Below are 16,762 nucleotides of genomic sequence, written 5' to 3'. Positions count from 1 at the left end.
AGACAGCAGAGAAGCCCTGCCCTGTTTCCTAATGAGATTTTGACTGGTATTTAAAGGCTGATGTTGAGAAACGACAAACAGGAAAGACTTGTTTATTGACGACATTTACGAAAGAGAAGTCCTGCTCTCGCTGGGTGCAGGGGGCCCCATTTCAATAATCAGGGGGGGGGGAGGGATAGGAAAAAAGGACTTGGGGGGACACACCTGGTCCCCTTTGACATGGAGAACCAGACATGCTGGCGGGGTTAAAACCAACTGACTTAGGGGAATAGTAATGCAGAGAGACGAGGGGGTGGGCTTCACGGGTCTGTAGGTCATGTCAGGCACCCCTGAGCCGCCACTGAGTTGCCGGCAAAGTCTCAGACAAGAACACAGGTTTGCAGTTGTGTACAGAGTCTTGGGCTGCTCATCAAAGCTCCCTCCACAAAGGAGGAGCCCCACAGACACTCGGAGCTGAATGAAATGTTAACCTCAAGTCTCTGGCACTTCTGAGGAGAGCCCTGCTAGGAGGCTGCTCCCCCCGACCACCGAGCCCAAGGGTCTGCTCCCAGTAGCGCCCCTGAGCCTAATTACAACTTCACCTGCACGTAAGGCCCAATCCAGCTGTCGGCCAGCTCGCGGAGGGTGCTGTACCTGCGATCAAACTCCTCGTGACTGCACTGGCTCAGAAGCCGGCTGATCTCCGCAGTGAGAAACGACACAGCCAGGTACTTGTCCAACAACTTGTCCCACGAACAACTCAGGACCTCCAGCAGCCCATCAGAACTGCTCTGTCCCTCTTGGGATGTGCCGTTTCCCTTGCGCCACCGCGCTGGGATCCTGCCGGGCTCGAAAGCCTTCCCTTCGGAGTTCAGCACAGCCAGGACGTGCCGGCAGGGCAGCTGGAAGGTCTGGCTGAAGTGGCAGGTGCAGCTGCTGAGGCCCTTGTGGCGCACGGCCTGGGCGTCTTCCAGGATCTGTATGCTGGCAACCTCTCCATTGTTTCCCATCAACTGCGCAGAGCTCTGGACAACCGCAAACTCGTTCAAGCACAGCCTGGCCGCCGGCTCTGTGCAGATGTCGCTCAAGGACTGCTTGATCCGCTCCTCAGCCTCTCTGGAAGTCACCTCTGCCTCCTCCTCACGAGCTGACTCTTCAGCAGCAACCCCTGCCGCCGGCTTCTGGGGAGTCGGTGCGGCGGTCGGAGCAGAATCCCTTGGAAGCAGAAACCTCTGAGAGTTTGCAGCAGAGGAGCGAAGCACCAGCAGGTTCTGGATGGAGGAGCCGTTCTCCCCGAGCAAAGGGCCTGGGCCTGGCGCAGACTCCGCGGAGCTCTTCTGGACAACCTTTTGGTAAGTCTTTGCTATTTTGGTGATGCAGGTCTCCAGGGATGGTCCTATGCAGAAGATCTGGCTTAAGCTGTGTGTGAGCATCTCCAGATCTTTGAAATACTGGCTGCACTGGCCCCAGGTCCGCCAGCGGTGAAAGGCCCAGATCTTCTCGTTGAGCAGCCATTCTTTGTGGAGCTGGGGCAAGCGGTTGGGCTTCACAAAGCCACACAGGACGGTGTACAGCTTCCTCAAGTTGCTCTCGCTGGGGGCACACATGCCGTTCCTCAAGGCGCTCAGAACCAGCCTTTCCGTGTGGGCTTCCAGCGAGACCTGCTGGATCTTGTGCTGCAAGTGTTTGCATATGTGGAAGACGGACAGCTGGACGTCCACAGAGGGGAACGCTTCCGACAGCGCCGGCAGCCACCGGAAGCGCGGGTCAACCAGGAAGGTCTTGATCCGCTTCCATTCGGGGTTGAAGGCCTTGAAGGTGCGGTACATTTGAGCCAGGCCTTCCGCCGACTCCCTGGTGGGGACTGCGAAGTGGATCACCTTGGTCACCTCCCCTTCCAGCTGCATGAAAGGCTGGTCCACCATGAAGGTGTAGAGGGCCTTGCCCCACGGGTTGTGGGTTCGATGAATGAGCACAACCTCAGGGTGCTGTAAGAAGACGTCCCTCATTTGGCTGGTCTGAAAGCTGATGGACTCCAGCTGGGAGCTTTTGTACACCTGGTAAGCCACCAGCAAGCCGCAGTCAAAGCTCAAGAGCTCCTTCACAGTTTCCAGGGCCATCGTGCACTCTTTTCCTGAACGTCTGCCTTGGAGAGCTTTTCCCAGGGATTCCTGCCAGGGAAAGAGTTCAAGTTTCTGCTGCTCTTACACCGGGGTCAAGAGTGACCAAGGTTTGTCTCAGACCGAAGGACCTAGAGTGAAAGAAAAGGGTGAAGCCAAGTCAGTTCTCCTGATTGGTGCTTCTGTTTTGGTGTGTAAAGGGATCTTCTTATGAGAAGGTGACAAATTCCACATTTTTAACCCACCAAAGAGAGTGAAGATGCTGTACCAGTAGCACACTGTGTGGTTTTTTAAAATGGAGTCCATTGTGTTTCCCATCGTTTTTTAAAAAATGTATTTTTAGAGTCAAGCTTCACATCTATATTTTTCAGTGTGTTCTACAAACTTGGCTTACAAAGAGTTTTGGTTTACGCAAAGCAGCTGGATCTGGTTAACAAAAAACCACACAGAGCCAGGAGGCGGCCCAGTTAGGTCAACTCGTTCTGCCAATGACATCAGAGGCACTGAGGTGCAATGGGAAGGTGGAGAAAATGTCACCAGGGCCTCATCTATTTCTTCTGCTGAAATACAAAGCGGCTTAGGCCGTCCCTTAAGTTAGGTTATTTATTTGTTTATTTGCAGGGCTAAGTGTTTTTTTATTTTACATATACGAAAGTTTGGGAGCTATACAGAAGAGAGCGTAGCCTCCTGCACAGAAATTGAACAAAACAGTGGCATCACAGGACTGTATTCTACAAAGCAGCACCACACAGGATTTGACTGCCTGGGCGCATCTCTACCAAGAGCCGCCACACAGCCTCCTGCGCCACAAAGGGCAGCCAAGCGCCTTCTGCCACGACATGAGGGCAATGTGCACAAGGGGCTTCGCTGCAGCCCAGTGGGAAGAGTGGGTGCACAGGAGGCCCCGGCTTTGACCCCAGGGAGGGCTGGGTGGGGATAAGGGCCCCCCGGAAGGGCAGCTTCCTAGGCTCCTACTTAGAACCTTATCTTCACTACTCTCTGGATTGGTCTGTGGCTTCATCTTGCCCAGGACAAGCCAGAGCAACTTTGGATGTACGGCCCACCAGCCAGGCCAGTGCTGCCGCCGCAGAGGCATTAAAAGCAAGGAGAGGGGGAGATTGGGTAGGTGGGGTGTATTTATGCTACTGCCCTTTCCTCTCGGAGTTGATTTCTCTAGGTGGGCAGGAGCAGAGGAGGGATGGCGGCAGGGAGGAGCGCAGAGAGGAGGAGAAGAAGCAGAAGAAGAAGGAAGAAGCAGAAGAGAAAAGAAGCAGAAGCAGGAGGAGAAGAAGAGGAAGAAGGAGAAGAAGAGAAAAGAAGAAGCAGGAGAAGGAGAAGGTGGAGAAGGAGAAGAAAGAAGCAGAGGAAGCAGAAAAGGAGGAGGAGGAGGAAGCAGAAGAGAAAAGAAGCAGCAGGAGAAGAAGAAAAAGAAGCAGAAGAAGAAAAAGGAGAAGGTGGAGAAGAAGAAGAAAGAAGCAGAGGAAGCAGAAAAGGAGGAGGAGGAGGAAGCAGAAGAGAAAAGAAGCAGCAGGAGAAGAAGAAAAAGAAGCAGAAGAAGAAAAAGGAGAAGGTGGAGAAGAAGAAGAAAGAAGCAGAGGAAGCAGAAAAGGAGGAGGAGGAGGAGGAGGAAGCAGAAGAGAAAAGGAGCAGCAGAAGGAGAAGAAGAAAAAGGAAGAAAAAGAAGCAAAAGGAGGAGGAGGAGCAAAAGAAACAGAATAAGAAGGAAGAAGCAGAAGCAGGAGAAGGAAAATGCAGAAGAAGCAGAAGGAGGAGGAGGAGGAGAAGAAGAAGAGGAAGAAGAAGGAGGAGGAGGAGGAGGAGGAAGAAGCAGCAGCAGAAGAAGCAAAAGGCGAAGAGGAAGAAGGAGAAGAAGAGAAAAGAAGAAGCAGAAGGAGAAGAAGGAGAAGAAGAAGAAAGAAGAAGCAGAGGAAGCAGAAAAGGAGGAGGAGGAGGAGGAGCAAAAGAATCAGAATAAGAAGGAAGAAGCAGGAGGAGGAGGAGGAGGAGGAGACACTGAAGCAGCCTCTCCCTGGCGCACCTGCGAGGCCGGGCTCCTCCTCCTCCTCTCCTTCCCCGGCTGCAACGGAGCCTCTCTCTCCCCGGCCGGCCTCCGCAGCCCCACTCGGGGGGCCCCGAAGCGGCGTCCGCCCAGCGCAGCCCCTCCCTCCGCCTTGGCTCTAGTCTGAGCCCGCCCCCCCCCGCCCCGCGCCCCCTCACCGTCCCCGGGCGCCGCCATCTTGCCGCCTCCTCCTCCTCCGTCGCTCTCGCCAGGCCCCGCCCCTCGCCTCGACCCCAAGCGCGCCATTGCGCCGTCGCCAAGGAAACGCGTGACGTTCGGGGCTCCGCCGGGCGAGGGGCGGGCCCTCGGCGCTCACGTGACCCGCCCGCTATTCCCGCCCCGGGCGGCCCGGCAGAGGGCGCTGTGGCGGCGCAGGCGCCTTGCCAGACAATTGAGTTCTTGATCAAGGGCAGGCATAGGCCAACCCGCCCCTCCAGCTGTTTGGGGACTACAACTCCCATCATCCCTAGCGAACAGGACCAGTGCTCAGGGATGATGGGAGTTGTAGTCCCAAAATAGCTGGAGGGCCAGGTTGGCCTATGTCTGATCCATGGTTTTCTTTCTGGAATGGGCATCACGCCCAGAAATCTCAGGGTGGGGAAGGCGCAAAATGCAGGGGGGAAGCAAGGGCAAAAGGAAGCCCCCCCAACACGTGTCAAAGGGATAAAGTGGGATCTTGATCCCCATCCCAGAGGCATGGGCTCTGGGCAAGGAAGGCTCCAGGCCAGGCTGCCTCAGGAGCTGAGACGCCTGCATTGCACGGGGTTGGACTAGATGACCCTGGGACCCCCGAATCCACCGGGCGAGGATTCTGCAAGTCCTCCTGCACACAACGCATAGTTAGCCAGTGGAACACTCTGCTGCAGGAGGCTGAGTTGTCCCTCACCTTAAAGGTACCCCTGCCTGTACGGGCCAGTCTTGACAGACTCTAGGGTTGTGCGCCCATCTCACTCAAGAGGCCGGGGGCCAGCGCTGTCCGGAGACACTTCCGGGTCACGTGGCCAGCGTGACTAGCTGCATCTGGCGAGCCAGAGCCGCACACGGAAACACCGTTTACCTTCCCGCCAGTAAGCGGTCCCTATTTATCTACTTGCACCCGGGGGTGCTTTCGAACTGCTAGGTTGGCAGGCGCTGGGACCGAGCAACGGGAGCTCACCCCGTCGCGGGGATTCGAACCGCCGACCTGACGATCGGCAAGTCCTAGGCTCTGTGGTTTTACCCACAGCGCCACCCGCGTCCATCACCTTAGGACGCCTTAAAAAGAGGGTCTGGCAGGAGGAGGAGACAGCTGGATGCCTCTGAATACCAGTTGCTGGAACCCCCGGGAGGGGAGAGTCGCTTGTGGGCATCCATCTCTGCCTTCAATCAGCTTGACACCAAGACGCATTGAATTATGCAGGGAGTAGATGATATATCCTAAGGAACTGAAAAAGCCATAGATCCGTGAGATCTTTTCAGGCAAAATAATGTTAATGCTTTTTGGATCTCTTCATCCAGCCTGGTTTTATCAGTTCTTTCATGACCATTCACAATCTCTCACCTCTGTGTGTTATTCAATCGACAAACAGGGCGTCCTCTTGGTTTCCTATTCAGTCTTCATTAAAATAATTCTAGGAATGAGTAGCTGACTCTAAGTCTACAACAGTTTGGAGCTGAATTCTGTCCCCAATCTGAGCACCCTCTGGTGGGCTTAGTCTCCCCCCAATTGCTCTAGAAGACAGACGCTTCTTCAGAACTTTTGTGGTTTGCTCCTCAACCCTTTCTTATTGAAAGAAAGGGAAATTAGCCACCAGATTGTAGTCTGGATGCTTTTACATCACTGCCTCACCACCTTAGAGGACAGAGGTCAGCAAAAGACATCTTCAGCCAGCCATCGCTCTCCGGAAACACCTCCAAGTGAGGTTTTTCTTGTGCCTGAAGCTCTTTCCACATTCTTGAATTCTGTTCACCCTCTTGATGCTGAAAATGTTTCTTCCCTCTGTGAATTCTCTGGTGTTGGTGGAAGTGTGAGCCTTCCAAGCACCAATATGGCCGCATTCCAAGCACCAATATGGTTTCTCCCCTTTCTAAAATCTTTCATGGGAAGCGAGACTTTCCTTTGTTATGGAAATTAGGGGGGCACATCTTTGAAGTTGCTAAATGTTACAAATATTATGCATAAATATATCCTTTCGACTTGGGAGCCCTGACCATTAGGTCCAGTCGTGACCGACTCTGGGGTTGCGGCGCTCATCTCGCTTTATTGGCCGAGGGAGCCGGCGTACAGCTTCTGGGTTATGTGGCCAGCATGACTAAGCCGCTTCTGGCGAACCAGAGCAGCGCACGGAAACACCGTTTACCTTCCCGCCGGAGCAGTACCTATTTATCTACTTGCACTTTGACGTACTTTCGAACTGCTAGGTTGGCAGGAGCAGGGACCGAGCAACAGGAGCTCACCCCGTCGCGGGGATTCGAACCACCAACCTTCTGATCGGCAAGTCCTAGGCTCTGTGGTTTAACCCACAGCGCCACCCGTGTCTCTAGCTTTAAAAATCATATAAAGTCAACTCCTTTGCCACTTTCCTCCATTTCAACACTATTTTGCCCTTGGAAAGGCTACTCTTTTCCCTGCCACCTCCACAAGCGTGAAGACATGTATACACACCTCCTACCCCAGGAAGTGCCCAGAGGTGGCAATTGCTGAGCTGATTGTTGGCCAAGGAAAGCCTAACCCCATCCCCAGACTTGCCAAGGGGTCCAGATATGCAAAGGAAGTTCTATTGTACTTTGGGTGGTGGGACTTCAGAGGTGTTTGCTTAGGCTCATCTTATACCTGAGTCTTGCCCTGCCATGTCTGCTTATGCTAATCTTGTACCAAGGACCAAACCTGGGTATGTTTGCCAAGGTTAAACTAGTGGAACCCCTGTCTACCCCTCCCCTTTTGTGACATGTCAGTGATGTATCAGTGATGCTGTACGAACTGTATTCTGGGATATGGTGGGAAAGTTTTAAAAGTCATTGTCACCCAGATCTGTTAAAGGATCAAGACGGAAAACGGAAATTAAAAGACTATGAAGAGATAAAAGACCATTTTCAGAGTTGGTTACACTATCGACAATTATACGAAACATACAAAGAAGATAATAAGAAAAGATTAAGCTACATGACATCTAGGTTTCAAAAAGAAGTGATAGAAGGGAAAGTAAAATTGTTGAAAGGTGCATATAATATAAATGGGGGGGGGGACAATGTGGATGATGTATTTTTGTTAAAATTATTGTGTTGAAATTCTTGATAAAAATATATATATATATAAAAGAAGTCATTGTCACCCCATCCTCGGGGTTCAAAAATTCCTCTTTGAGCCTGTTGCGCAATAAACTCTGGTCTACAGCTATTTGCTCCGGTTGGCTGGACTCCTTCCTTTATTCCGCAGGGAACCGCCGGCTCTGCCTGACCAGCTGGGCGACTGAGCAGCCTCGCACCTCGATTTTTCTGTAACGCCTTCTGCAAGAGGTCTGCCCTGACTACAAGTCTTCAAGGATGATGTCATCTGGATGGAAGAGAATGGAAATGAGAGTCGGTCCGGGCGCTGCCCTCCCCGGCCAGGTGGGAGCAGGTCCTGCAGGGCTCCCAGCAAGAAAACCTGGGAGGCAGGGAAACAAGGGACAAGGGAGTTCTCCGTCTCCAAGGTGTGGGGCTTACCTTCTTTGGGTCTCTGCCGGAAGCAGACCAGGTCTGGCCGAATTACTGTCACCCGCAAAGAAAAATCCGGGTCAGATGATACTACGAAATCCACCCTGAATGGGTGCAAGAGAGCACAGAAGCAGCCCCAAGCCAGGGAGGACGGGCCTCCCTCTGCCATGGGCCCAATCCCTTGTCCCAGAGGACCTCCCCGGGCAGCAGCAGCAGCAGGAAAGGGGGCAGGAAAAGCCTCTGGCCTCATCCTGGCCCCCAGGGACACACAGCGCATCATCTGCGATAAAGGTTGCTGGGGGATGTGCTCTTGCGGGGATGGAAGCAACCAGAGAAATGAAAAGAAGAAGGCGAGGTACTTACTCTGAGTTGGGGGAATCTCTGCGCCACAGCCAGAAGCAGAGAAATGCTGCCAGCCGCTAGTGTTTGAGCCTCCCCAGTTTCGCCAAGGGCGTATCCTCAGAGGTCCTGCGGGAGGAAAGAGTTGGGGCCAGTTGGGGCCAAAGCAGCAGGACAGGCTCAAGGGCCCGAGCCCCGAGCAAGTTGGGGGGACACTTACACTAAGCAGCTGGAGGAGGGTGCCAGGATTGGGGGCTTCCATCAGGAGACTCCCCAGCAGGAGCCGGAAGTGCCGCTTCAGTTCCTGCGGGAAAAGAGAGAAAAGAAGTTGAGTGCTGGGTTAGATTCTGCATGTGTGTGAAGAGGAAAGCTGTGCGAAGGGAAGTCCAGACCAAGGACATACCTCTCTGTCCTCCTATTGTGGGCCCCCAATAACAGCCTCCCGGGTCCCGTGGAGGATGGCACTGATCATCTCATGATGCTGCAGAGATGAAGGAAAGGAGTTAAACTCTGCCCCCTCCCAGTCTCCCTTGCCCCCTTCTCCCTCCTGCCTGCTCTTCCCCACCCTGAGCTCCCCCTGGAGTTCTGCCCCCCACCCCCCACAACCCCATCCATCCCAGGGACCCCACTCACCTCAGCTGGATGAGGGCCACCAAGTCCAGAGCCAGGCTCAGGGGGCGATCCCTGAAGCGCTCCAGGTGGCCAAAGATGCCCTGGAAGAGAACAGAGGAGGAAGTCCAGCTCTTTCAGGGGGCCTCCAGAGGACGGCTCCGACCCCCAAGGCCAGGCTTGGCTTTCCTGCCCTTGTTGCAGGAATTTATGTATAGGTTGGGGGGGGGGGTTGCCCCACCAGCAGATATCATGTACATGCAGCCCGCTATCAAAATCAGCACAATCACTTTTGTGATTTGTCCCCACAAAACACAGCTTCTTCCTATCTACTCAAAGGGCCTTTGTTGCACGATACCAAATGTAAGAATTCACTGATAAATGTATCTATATACTGGTTCACAGGGAAAACGTCAGAAATTCATATAGACAAGTGAGCTCAGCTACTCAGCAGCCCCTCTGCCTGAGGGATAATCCCTGGCATCCTGATACCTGAGTGCCAGACAGGTAGCCATTCCTGAACTAACAAACCCAGGTGAAGACAAAAGGGTGGGATTGACTTGGCTGGGAAACAGGGAAATGTAAATATCTTTTTTGTTACACTTGATGGGTGTTTGGTGGAGGGCAAGGGGAACCATGGGGCAGTGTCCAGGATGCTCAGATTACTGCCACCAGACCTCCCCTTTCATGATGTAACCATGATGTATGAGTGATGTAGGTTTTTTTTTGGGGGGGGGTAACATGGGGATTTGCAGCTAATAAAAGTTTGGGGGCTCTTTTGTTCGGGGCTTCCATCTTGTTGCACCTGGTGGCAGGTGGGAGTCCTGTCTCTACAGTCTTCAATAAAGACCAAGCCTACTGGCTGCTGTTTTGCTCTGGTATTCCTGGCTGGGGTCCTTGTTTTTTTGTCCAAGGGAGCCCTCAGATTTCTCTGTTAACACCCTATGCCCTATGCCAGCAGAGTCCTCCTCTCCGGGGGATGCAAAACCCCGTCCCTCCCCCTGGGGGTCCCTCACACCACCCATCACTCACCAGAATGGCTTGGGCCGTCTCCTGCTTGGAGCACTTCAGGGTTCGGAACCCGCTCAGCTCAGCTGCCTGGCACTCTTGGATCACCCCCAGGAGGTACCGCTGCCCGTCCTCCAGCAGCTGAAATACAAAAGTCAGGCTGTCAGTCCTTGACGGGTGGGGTGGGGGCTTCTCTGCATCTGAGAGGGCAGAGTGGGGGGCAAAATAGCCCAGGCAATGGGGAGGGCAGGTCTGAGGGATCCACTCCCTGCTCTTGTTTTCTCCAATACTCACCCCTGGGGCAGGGATGCGGAACCGCAGCAGAACTGCAAAGAGAAAGACATGGGAAGAGGTGAGTTTGTCCCTGAGCCCCTGGCAAGGCTATTCCAAGAGTTTTCTCCTGGATTCCAAGTCCTACTAGACAGGTGAGACACCCCAGGCCTTGGGGGCCAATCCCGGCCTCCTTCCCCCAGAATGTGGCTCCCCAGGGAAGATGCCCCTCCAGCTGACAACTGCCCCCCCCAGCCCAGCACCCTGCTTCCTTCATTGGCCCCCACAAAACGGGGTGGTCACTGTGGGAGGGGTTGGGTTTCTAGCCACTGGCCCAGATGGACCTTGGGTCGGATCTAGCCATCTGACTCTTTGCATCTTGATGTTGACATTTCCATTCCACCTTAAGGAACAGACATGGGAGTGTTACGTGTCACATGTCTGTTTACATTCCAGCACAGCTTGCTGGGAACTTCCATTGTGTATTGCTTTTGCTGTTCTCTCTGAGACAACAAGTAAGAGAGACGACATGTTTCTTTGCCCTGATTTATGATTAATAAATCTGTAGTTGTAGTATACTTCCACAAGCCTCACGCCTATTCTGTGTGCACAGTTTGATCTGCTGATAGTGTGCCCTGGTTGAGTAAGCCCAGGTCACTGATTTAGGTCAGAGCAGAGGTGATGGTCTTCGCCATGGGCTGCTGGAAGGAGACGGCCCTCTGCATGCCAACACTTTTGTCTAGCTGCCCCCCATGCCCATTCCTGCCCTCCTCTGTCCCCCAAAGGAGGGCCACTTGCTCACCTGGCCCCACGGGCTGCTCCAGGGCTTGTTGGGGGGCCACCCTGTTGCAGCATCTGAACAGGCGCCTTAAGCACCTGATTCTAGAAGAGACGAGCAGAGAGAGCGACTCAGAAGCCAGAAGCCCCAACTGCCTGATTTTAATCTTCCAAAGCAACTACCGTATTCCAAACTTGAAAATGGGAAGCATAATGCTCGTGGTCAACAAAAGAGGTTTAGAGACTCTATCAAGGCCAATCTAAAAACATGTAGTGTAAACACCAACAACTGGGAAACACTGGCCTGTGAGAGCTCTGGTTGGAGCCTTTCCCAAAGGTGTCATGGGCTTTGAAGACACCCGAACTCAGGATGCAAGGGAGAAATGTGCTAAGAGGAAGACTTGGCAAACCCTCACCGGAATCAACTCTTGCCCAGAAACCTATGTCCCTAGTGTGGAAGACAATCCACCTCAGCTACGACGGATCACAAAAGAAGAAGAAGAAGAAGAGGAAGAAGAGGAAGAAGAAGAAGAAGAAGAAGAAGAAGAAGAAGAAGAAGAAGAAGAAGAAGAAAGTCTTTTGTGTCTTGTTCAAGCCTACTATCTGGTTATAGCACTTGTCTACTCTTGCAGCGGGAAAAGCTTCAAAGATTCCTGTAAAAGCAATCCAACCTCGGATCGACACCGTTCCAATGCTGTTCTGCTCCGAAGGAAGAGGGCACCCAGAGGAGGCACTTGGGATCATAGCTGTCAACGCTTCCCTTTTTAAAAGGGAAATTCCCTTATTCCAAATAGGATTCCTCGCAAGAAAGGGGAACAGCTATGCTTGGGATATGGCATGGGGCAGCCCTGATCCCCGAAGGAGACCACGTCCACAGCAAGCCTTCCGCCTGGGTGAGAATCCCTGTCATCCTGGTCTCTGAGGACCAGACGGGTCGCCATCTCAAGGACAAGAGTGGACCCAACCTCCATGGACTGGGGACTTGGCCGGGACAAGAGCGGGGATTCACCTGGGCTGGGAAACAGGAACATGTCTCTATTTCCCTTTGATTTAGTCAATGGGTGTAAGGTGGATGTCAAGGCAGGGACAGGGGCACACCTGGGACTCAGGTTTCCGCCAGAAAAACCCTCCTAGTTTGTGACACAGATGTGATGCACGTAGGACGTTGTGGGTAAAATGGGTTTCTTTCTGCTTCTTCCATGTGGCAGTTGGAAGTCCGGTTGCAAGAGTTCATTGAATAAAGACCAGAGAGCCAAGACTCTGCAGGGGACCCCAGGACTCCCCCCCCCCCGTCCCCCGGAGGCGAAGAGAAAGAAGGAATGCTACTTACAGCCTGCCAATTTCCTCCACGAAAAAGTCCCACCCTCCTCTCTAAAATGCCCACCCAAGCCTAACTCTCACCCCGACCCCCAGCCCTAAGCACACACCTAACCCTAACTACTCCTCTACAAACAAAAGAAATATATACAAAATAGGCACAGATGTGCACTAAATAAAAACAAAAAAAACAAATATAAAAATAGTAAAATAAAGAAGAAAAAGTAAAATAAAAAAGTGTTAAAATAAAGGAGTAAAATAATAAATCAACGGATTATTAAAAACACGTGAGGTAAACAGTGGAAGTCTTTTTTTTAAAAAACCACTTTATTTAAGGTAGATAAGGACAAGATGAAATTATACAATTGAATATAAATATAGATGGTAAACGGCTATGTATTGTGAGTACTTATCTACTTTTAAAAATTTTCACCTATGATCTTTTTTACTTCTTTATTCTTTCTTTGTTCTTTTTTTTCATTTTTCTGATATCTTATCTTTCATTTCACTGCTTTATTGTGAATAGCATTTTATAGAGGTCTAAATAACTGTAAATATGAAAAGAGACAAAATATTCTCTAATTTTTTCCCCCTTGGTTAGATGTATTTTCTTTTTCTTTTGTATAGTATTGTTGCGAATATGTATGTTTTCTAATTTGTACTTAATAAAAAATATTATTGTAAAATAATAATAATAATAATAAATCAAATCAAAATAAATTAAATCAAATGAATCAAATAAATCAAATCAAAATCAAAATAAGAAACCGGAAAAATAACAAGAAACCAAACTCCTCTCCTAATTGCCACCAACTGCCACTAACTCCTCTCTCTCTCTCCTCGCCTCACTGCTAACCCATAGTGGCTGCCTGCAAGTGGTTGGCTTTTAGAGAAGCAAGTGAGGTCACAAAGGAGGGCGGGTCCTGGTCACCATGGCAACCCCCCACCTGGACCTGGGCCCACCTGGCCCCTCCCCAGAGGGGAGGCTCCTCTCTCAGGTGGGCTGCATCTTCCTTTCACCTCCTTCTTCCCCTAGGGAGACCATCCCCACATCCTTCCAGGCAGGCTAGGGGTCTCCATGGCGCAGGACTGGACCATCGGCTTGGCATGCAGGTCTCCAAGATGGCGGCGCGTGCAGACGCTGCAGCCGAGAGCTCCCTGGAGGGGAGTCAGGGTCTGTTTGTTGTTGTTGTTGTTTAGTCGTTTAGTCGTGTCTGACTCTTCGTGACCCCCTGGACCAGAGCACGCCAGGCACCTCTGTCCTCCACTACCTCCCGCAGTTTGGTCAAACTCATGCTGGTAACCTCGAAAACACTGTCCCACCATCTCGTCCTCTGTCGTCCCCTTCTCCTTGTGCCCTCCATCTTTCCCAACATCAGGGTCTTCCCCAGGGAGTCTTCTCTTCTCATGAGGTGGCCAAAGTACTGGAGCCTCAGCTTCAGGATCTGTCCTTCCAGTGAGCACTCAGGGCTGATTTCCTTAAGAATGGATGCGTTTGATCTTCTTGCAGTCCATGGGACTCTCAAGAGTCTCCTCCAGCACCATAATTCAAAGCCTCAATTCTTCGGCGATCAGCCTTCTTTATGGTCCAGCTCTCACTTCCATACATCACTACTGGGAAAACCATGGTTTTAACTATACGGACCTTTGTTGGCAAGATGACGTCTCTACTTCTCAAGATGCTGTCTAGGCCTGTCATTGCCCTTCTCCCAAGAAGCAGGCGTCTTTTAATTTCATGGCTGCTGTCAGGGTCTGTTAGGACAAATTATTTATTTAAAAATGGGGTATCAGAGTTTTTAGGGGGCTAACCAGGTTGGGATAGATGGGATAGCAGGCTTGTTGGTTTTTGAATGTCTCATGTAGATTTTTCAATTTCGTTGTTCTGTATGGGGCAATGACAATAAAGATTATCGTATCGTGTGTTTGTGTGTGTGTGTGTGTGTGTGTGTGTGTGTGTGTGTGTCAGCAAACTCCAAAGAGCCTTCTGGTGCTCATGATTCGGAGCCAAACAGCCCTTCCTTTCAAGCAGCTCAGAGAAGGAGCTTCCTCACAGCCTTCTCCAAGACCACTGAGCTGGAGGTAATAATAATAATAATTTTTTATTTATACACCGCCCTCCCCAGCCAAGGCCGGGCTCAGAGCGGCTTACAAGCAATAATAAAAACAAGAAGAATGATTACAACTTAAAAACAAAAATAAAATACAACATTAAAATAATGGAACATTAAAATGTAGCCTCATCACAGGAGAAGGAAAAAAAAAAAGAAAGAGAGGGAGGGAGGGAATCAAATTGGCTCCAAGCCAAAGGCCAGGTGGAACAACTCTCTTACAGGCCCTGCGGAAAGAAATCAGATCCTGCAGGGCCCTGGTCTCATGAGGCAGAGCGTTCCACCAGGCCGGGGCCAGTGTTGAAAAGGCCCTGGCTCTGGTTGAGGCTAATCTGACTTCCTTAGGGCCTGGGACCACTAGGGCGTTGTTATTTATGGACCTTGAGGCTCTCCGTGGGGCATACCAGGAGAGGCGGTCCCGTAGGTACGAGGGTCCTAGGCCGTGAAGGGCTTTAAAGGTCAAAAGCAGCACCTTAAATCTGACCCTGTACTCCACCGGGAGCCAGTGCAGCTTGAAAAGCACTGGGTGAATATGCTCCCATGGCAGAGACCCTGTGAGGAGCCTCGCTGCAGCATTCTGCACCTGCTGGAGTTTCTGGGACAGCTTCAAGGGCAGCCCCGTGTAGAGCGAATTACAGTAGTCAAGCCTGGAGATGACCGTCGCATGGATCACTGTGGCCAGGTCGGGGCGGGAAAGGTAAGGGACCAACTGCTTGATGCAGCGAAGGTGGAAAAATGTCGCTTTGGCTGTTGCTGTAACTTGCGCCTCCATGGAAAGGGAGGCGTCAAACCCAAACTCTTTAACGGAAGGCAATGGCACTAATTGTGCCCCCGCAAGAGAAGGGAGTTGGTCCCTCATCCCCATGCCATCCCGACCTAGCCATAGGACCTCTGTCTTCAAAGGATTTAGTTTCAATCGACTCCCACGAAACCATCCAGCCACAGCTTCCAAGCATCTGGTCAGTGTGTTCGGGGCAGAGTCGGTGTGGCCATCCATCAGCAGATAGAGCTGAGTGTCATCAGCATATTGGTGACAGCCCAGCCCAAAGCTCCGGATAATCTGGGCAAGGGGGCGCGTAAAGATGTTAAAAAGCATCGGAGAGAGGATTGCGCCCTGCGGCACTCCACACACCAAGGAGTGGCGCGACGACATAGAATATAATCACACAGCTGTAGAGCAACAAAGCCGCTTCTGTGTGTGTCAATCTTCAGAGTCACACCATGGACCCCCCCCCCCAGCACGAAGCTGCGATTTGCGGAGCACAATTTGGGCACCTCTGGCATGCACTAACTGCCCAGGATTTCAGAAGGGTGTGGGGTGTGTGTGTTTGTCTCCCAGCTCTCTGTCTAGATACTGTGGGTTCCTTTGGGAGGGGTATAAATTAGAGAAATAACCTGTGCTCTGCCAACCACCCATAGCCCTTCGCCATTAAGGCGGAAATGTCCTGGAAGGTGTGCAGAGGGCGACCAAGGGTCTGGAAACCAAGCCTGATGAGGAACCGTTGAGGCAGTTGGGTGTGCTTAGGCTAGAGATGACTGAGGGGAGATGTGGTAGCCACCTTCTAAGGCCTCAAGGGCTGTCACATGGAAGAGGGAGCACAATCGACTGGCATAAGGGGCAACCTCTAAAAGTCCAGGCAGCTAGAAATGTGATGTTTAGAACTGAACTCCCAAGAAGGGCTGAACTGCTGCTGAGCAGAGAGGAAGGCTCTCAGCACAAGGTGTGAGGACAGTCTCCTCTATCACTTGCCTATTCTCCAGGCGTTCCTTTACGCCACTTGAGAAGAGGGAGCTTATGTATTTCCCCACACCTCTGCTCTACATTGGGTGCCTCCCCCCCCCCATCTCCCCCTAGCAAACACAAGCGGAAACCCAAGGTGGGTGGGAGAAATATAGCTCCTAAAGGTGCAATTCAGAGCAGAGAAGCTGCGAGTGGGGAAAAGTATTGTGTACCGCCACACGTTCTCATCACCCTCTCCCAAAACCTTTTCTATCATTCTGGCAAATCAAACGCCGCTGGGTTTGCACGCAGTAAAGGTAAAGGGACCCCTGGCCATTAGGTCCAGTCGTGGCCAACTCTGGGGTTGCGGCACTCATCTCGCTTTATTGGCCAAGGGAGCCGGCGTACAGCTTCCGGGTCATGTGGCCAGCATGCCTAAGCCGCTTCTGGCGAACCAGAGCAGTGCATGGAAACGCCGTTTACCTTCCCGCCGGAGCGGTACCTATCTATCTACTTGCACTTTGACGTGCTTTTGAACTGCTAGGTTGGCAGAAGCAGGGACTGAGCAACGGGAGCTCACCCCATCATTGTGGGGATTCGAACTGCCGACCTTTTGATCGGCAAGTCCTAGGCTCTGCGGTTTAACCCACAGCAGAGTAGTTTAGGCCTTTAACTGGACTGTGAGACTTAAATGAAAAGCCTTTGCTTTTGAAAAGCCGAACTCCAAAATGGGTTTGTGAAGCGCACTTCTCTCTCTGCCTTTTGGGAAGGTAATTAGTTC

At 51.8% G+C, this 16,762-nt stretch overlaps 1 protein-coding gene and 1 long non-coding RNA gene across 4 annotated transcripts; both read right to left on the bottom strand.

The window, feature by feature from the left end:
• Nucleotides 1-76: 76 nt before the first annotated feature.
• On the bottom strand, nt 77-4,469 carry ZSWIM1 (zinc finger SWIM-type containing 1). Of its 3 annotated transcripts, none has more exons than XM_077929489.1 (2): nt 4,317-4,469; nt 77-2,230 (listed from the first exon to the last, which is right to left on the bottom strand). In XM_077929489.1, the coding sequence occupies exon 2, from the start codon at nt 2,097-2,099 to the stop codon at nt 570-572; it is 1,530 nt and encodes a 509-aa protein (XP_077785615.1). In that variant the 5' UTR covers nt 2,100-2,230; nt 4,317-4,469; the 3' UTR covers nt 77-569. The 3 variants fall into 3 exon arrangements, with proteins under 3 accessions (XP_077785615.1, XP_077785616.1, XP_028591530.2); XM_077929490.1 differs by lacking the exon at nt 4,317-4,469 and adding an exon at nt 4,138-4,250; XM_028735697.2 differs by lacking the exon at nt 4,317-4,469 and adding an exon at nt 2,345-3,515.
• A 2,729-nt stretch (nt 4,470-7,198) lies between these two features.
• Nucleotides 7,199-9,925, bottom strand: LOC114598397 (uncharacterized). Its single transcript, XR_013393060.1, has 7 exons — nt 9,814-9,925; nt 8,806-8,885; nt 8,576-8,653; nt 8,393-8,476; nt 8,197-8,301; nt 7,843-7,887; nt 7,199-7,690 (listed from the first exon to the last, which is right to left on the bottom strand). It is a non-coding gene; the product is annotated as an uncharacterized LOC114598397 (long non-coding RNA).
• Nucleotides 9,926-16,762: the final 6,837 nt, after the last annotated feature.

This window comes from Podarcis muralis, chromosome 5, assembly GCF_964188315.1.
Source record: "Podarcis muralis chromosome 5, rPodMur119.hap1.1, whole genome shotgun sequence".
In the NCBI taxonomy this organism is placed as follows: domain Eukaryota; kingdom Metazoa; phylum Chordata; class Lepidosauria; order Squamata; family Lacertidae; genus Podarcis; species Podarcis muralis.
The sequence above is the reverse complement of the archived record's forward strand: the minus strand, read 5'-3'. Positions and strand labels throughout refer to the sequence as shown.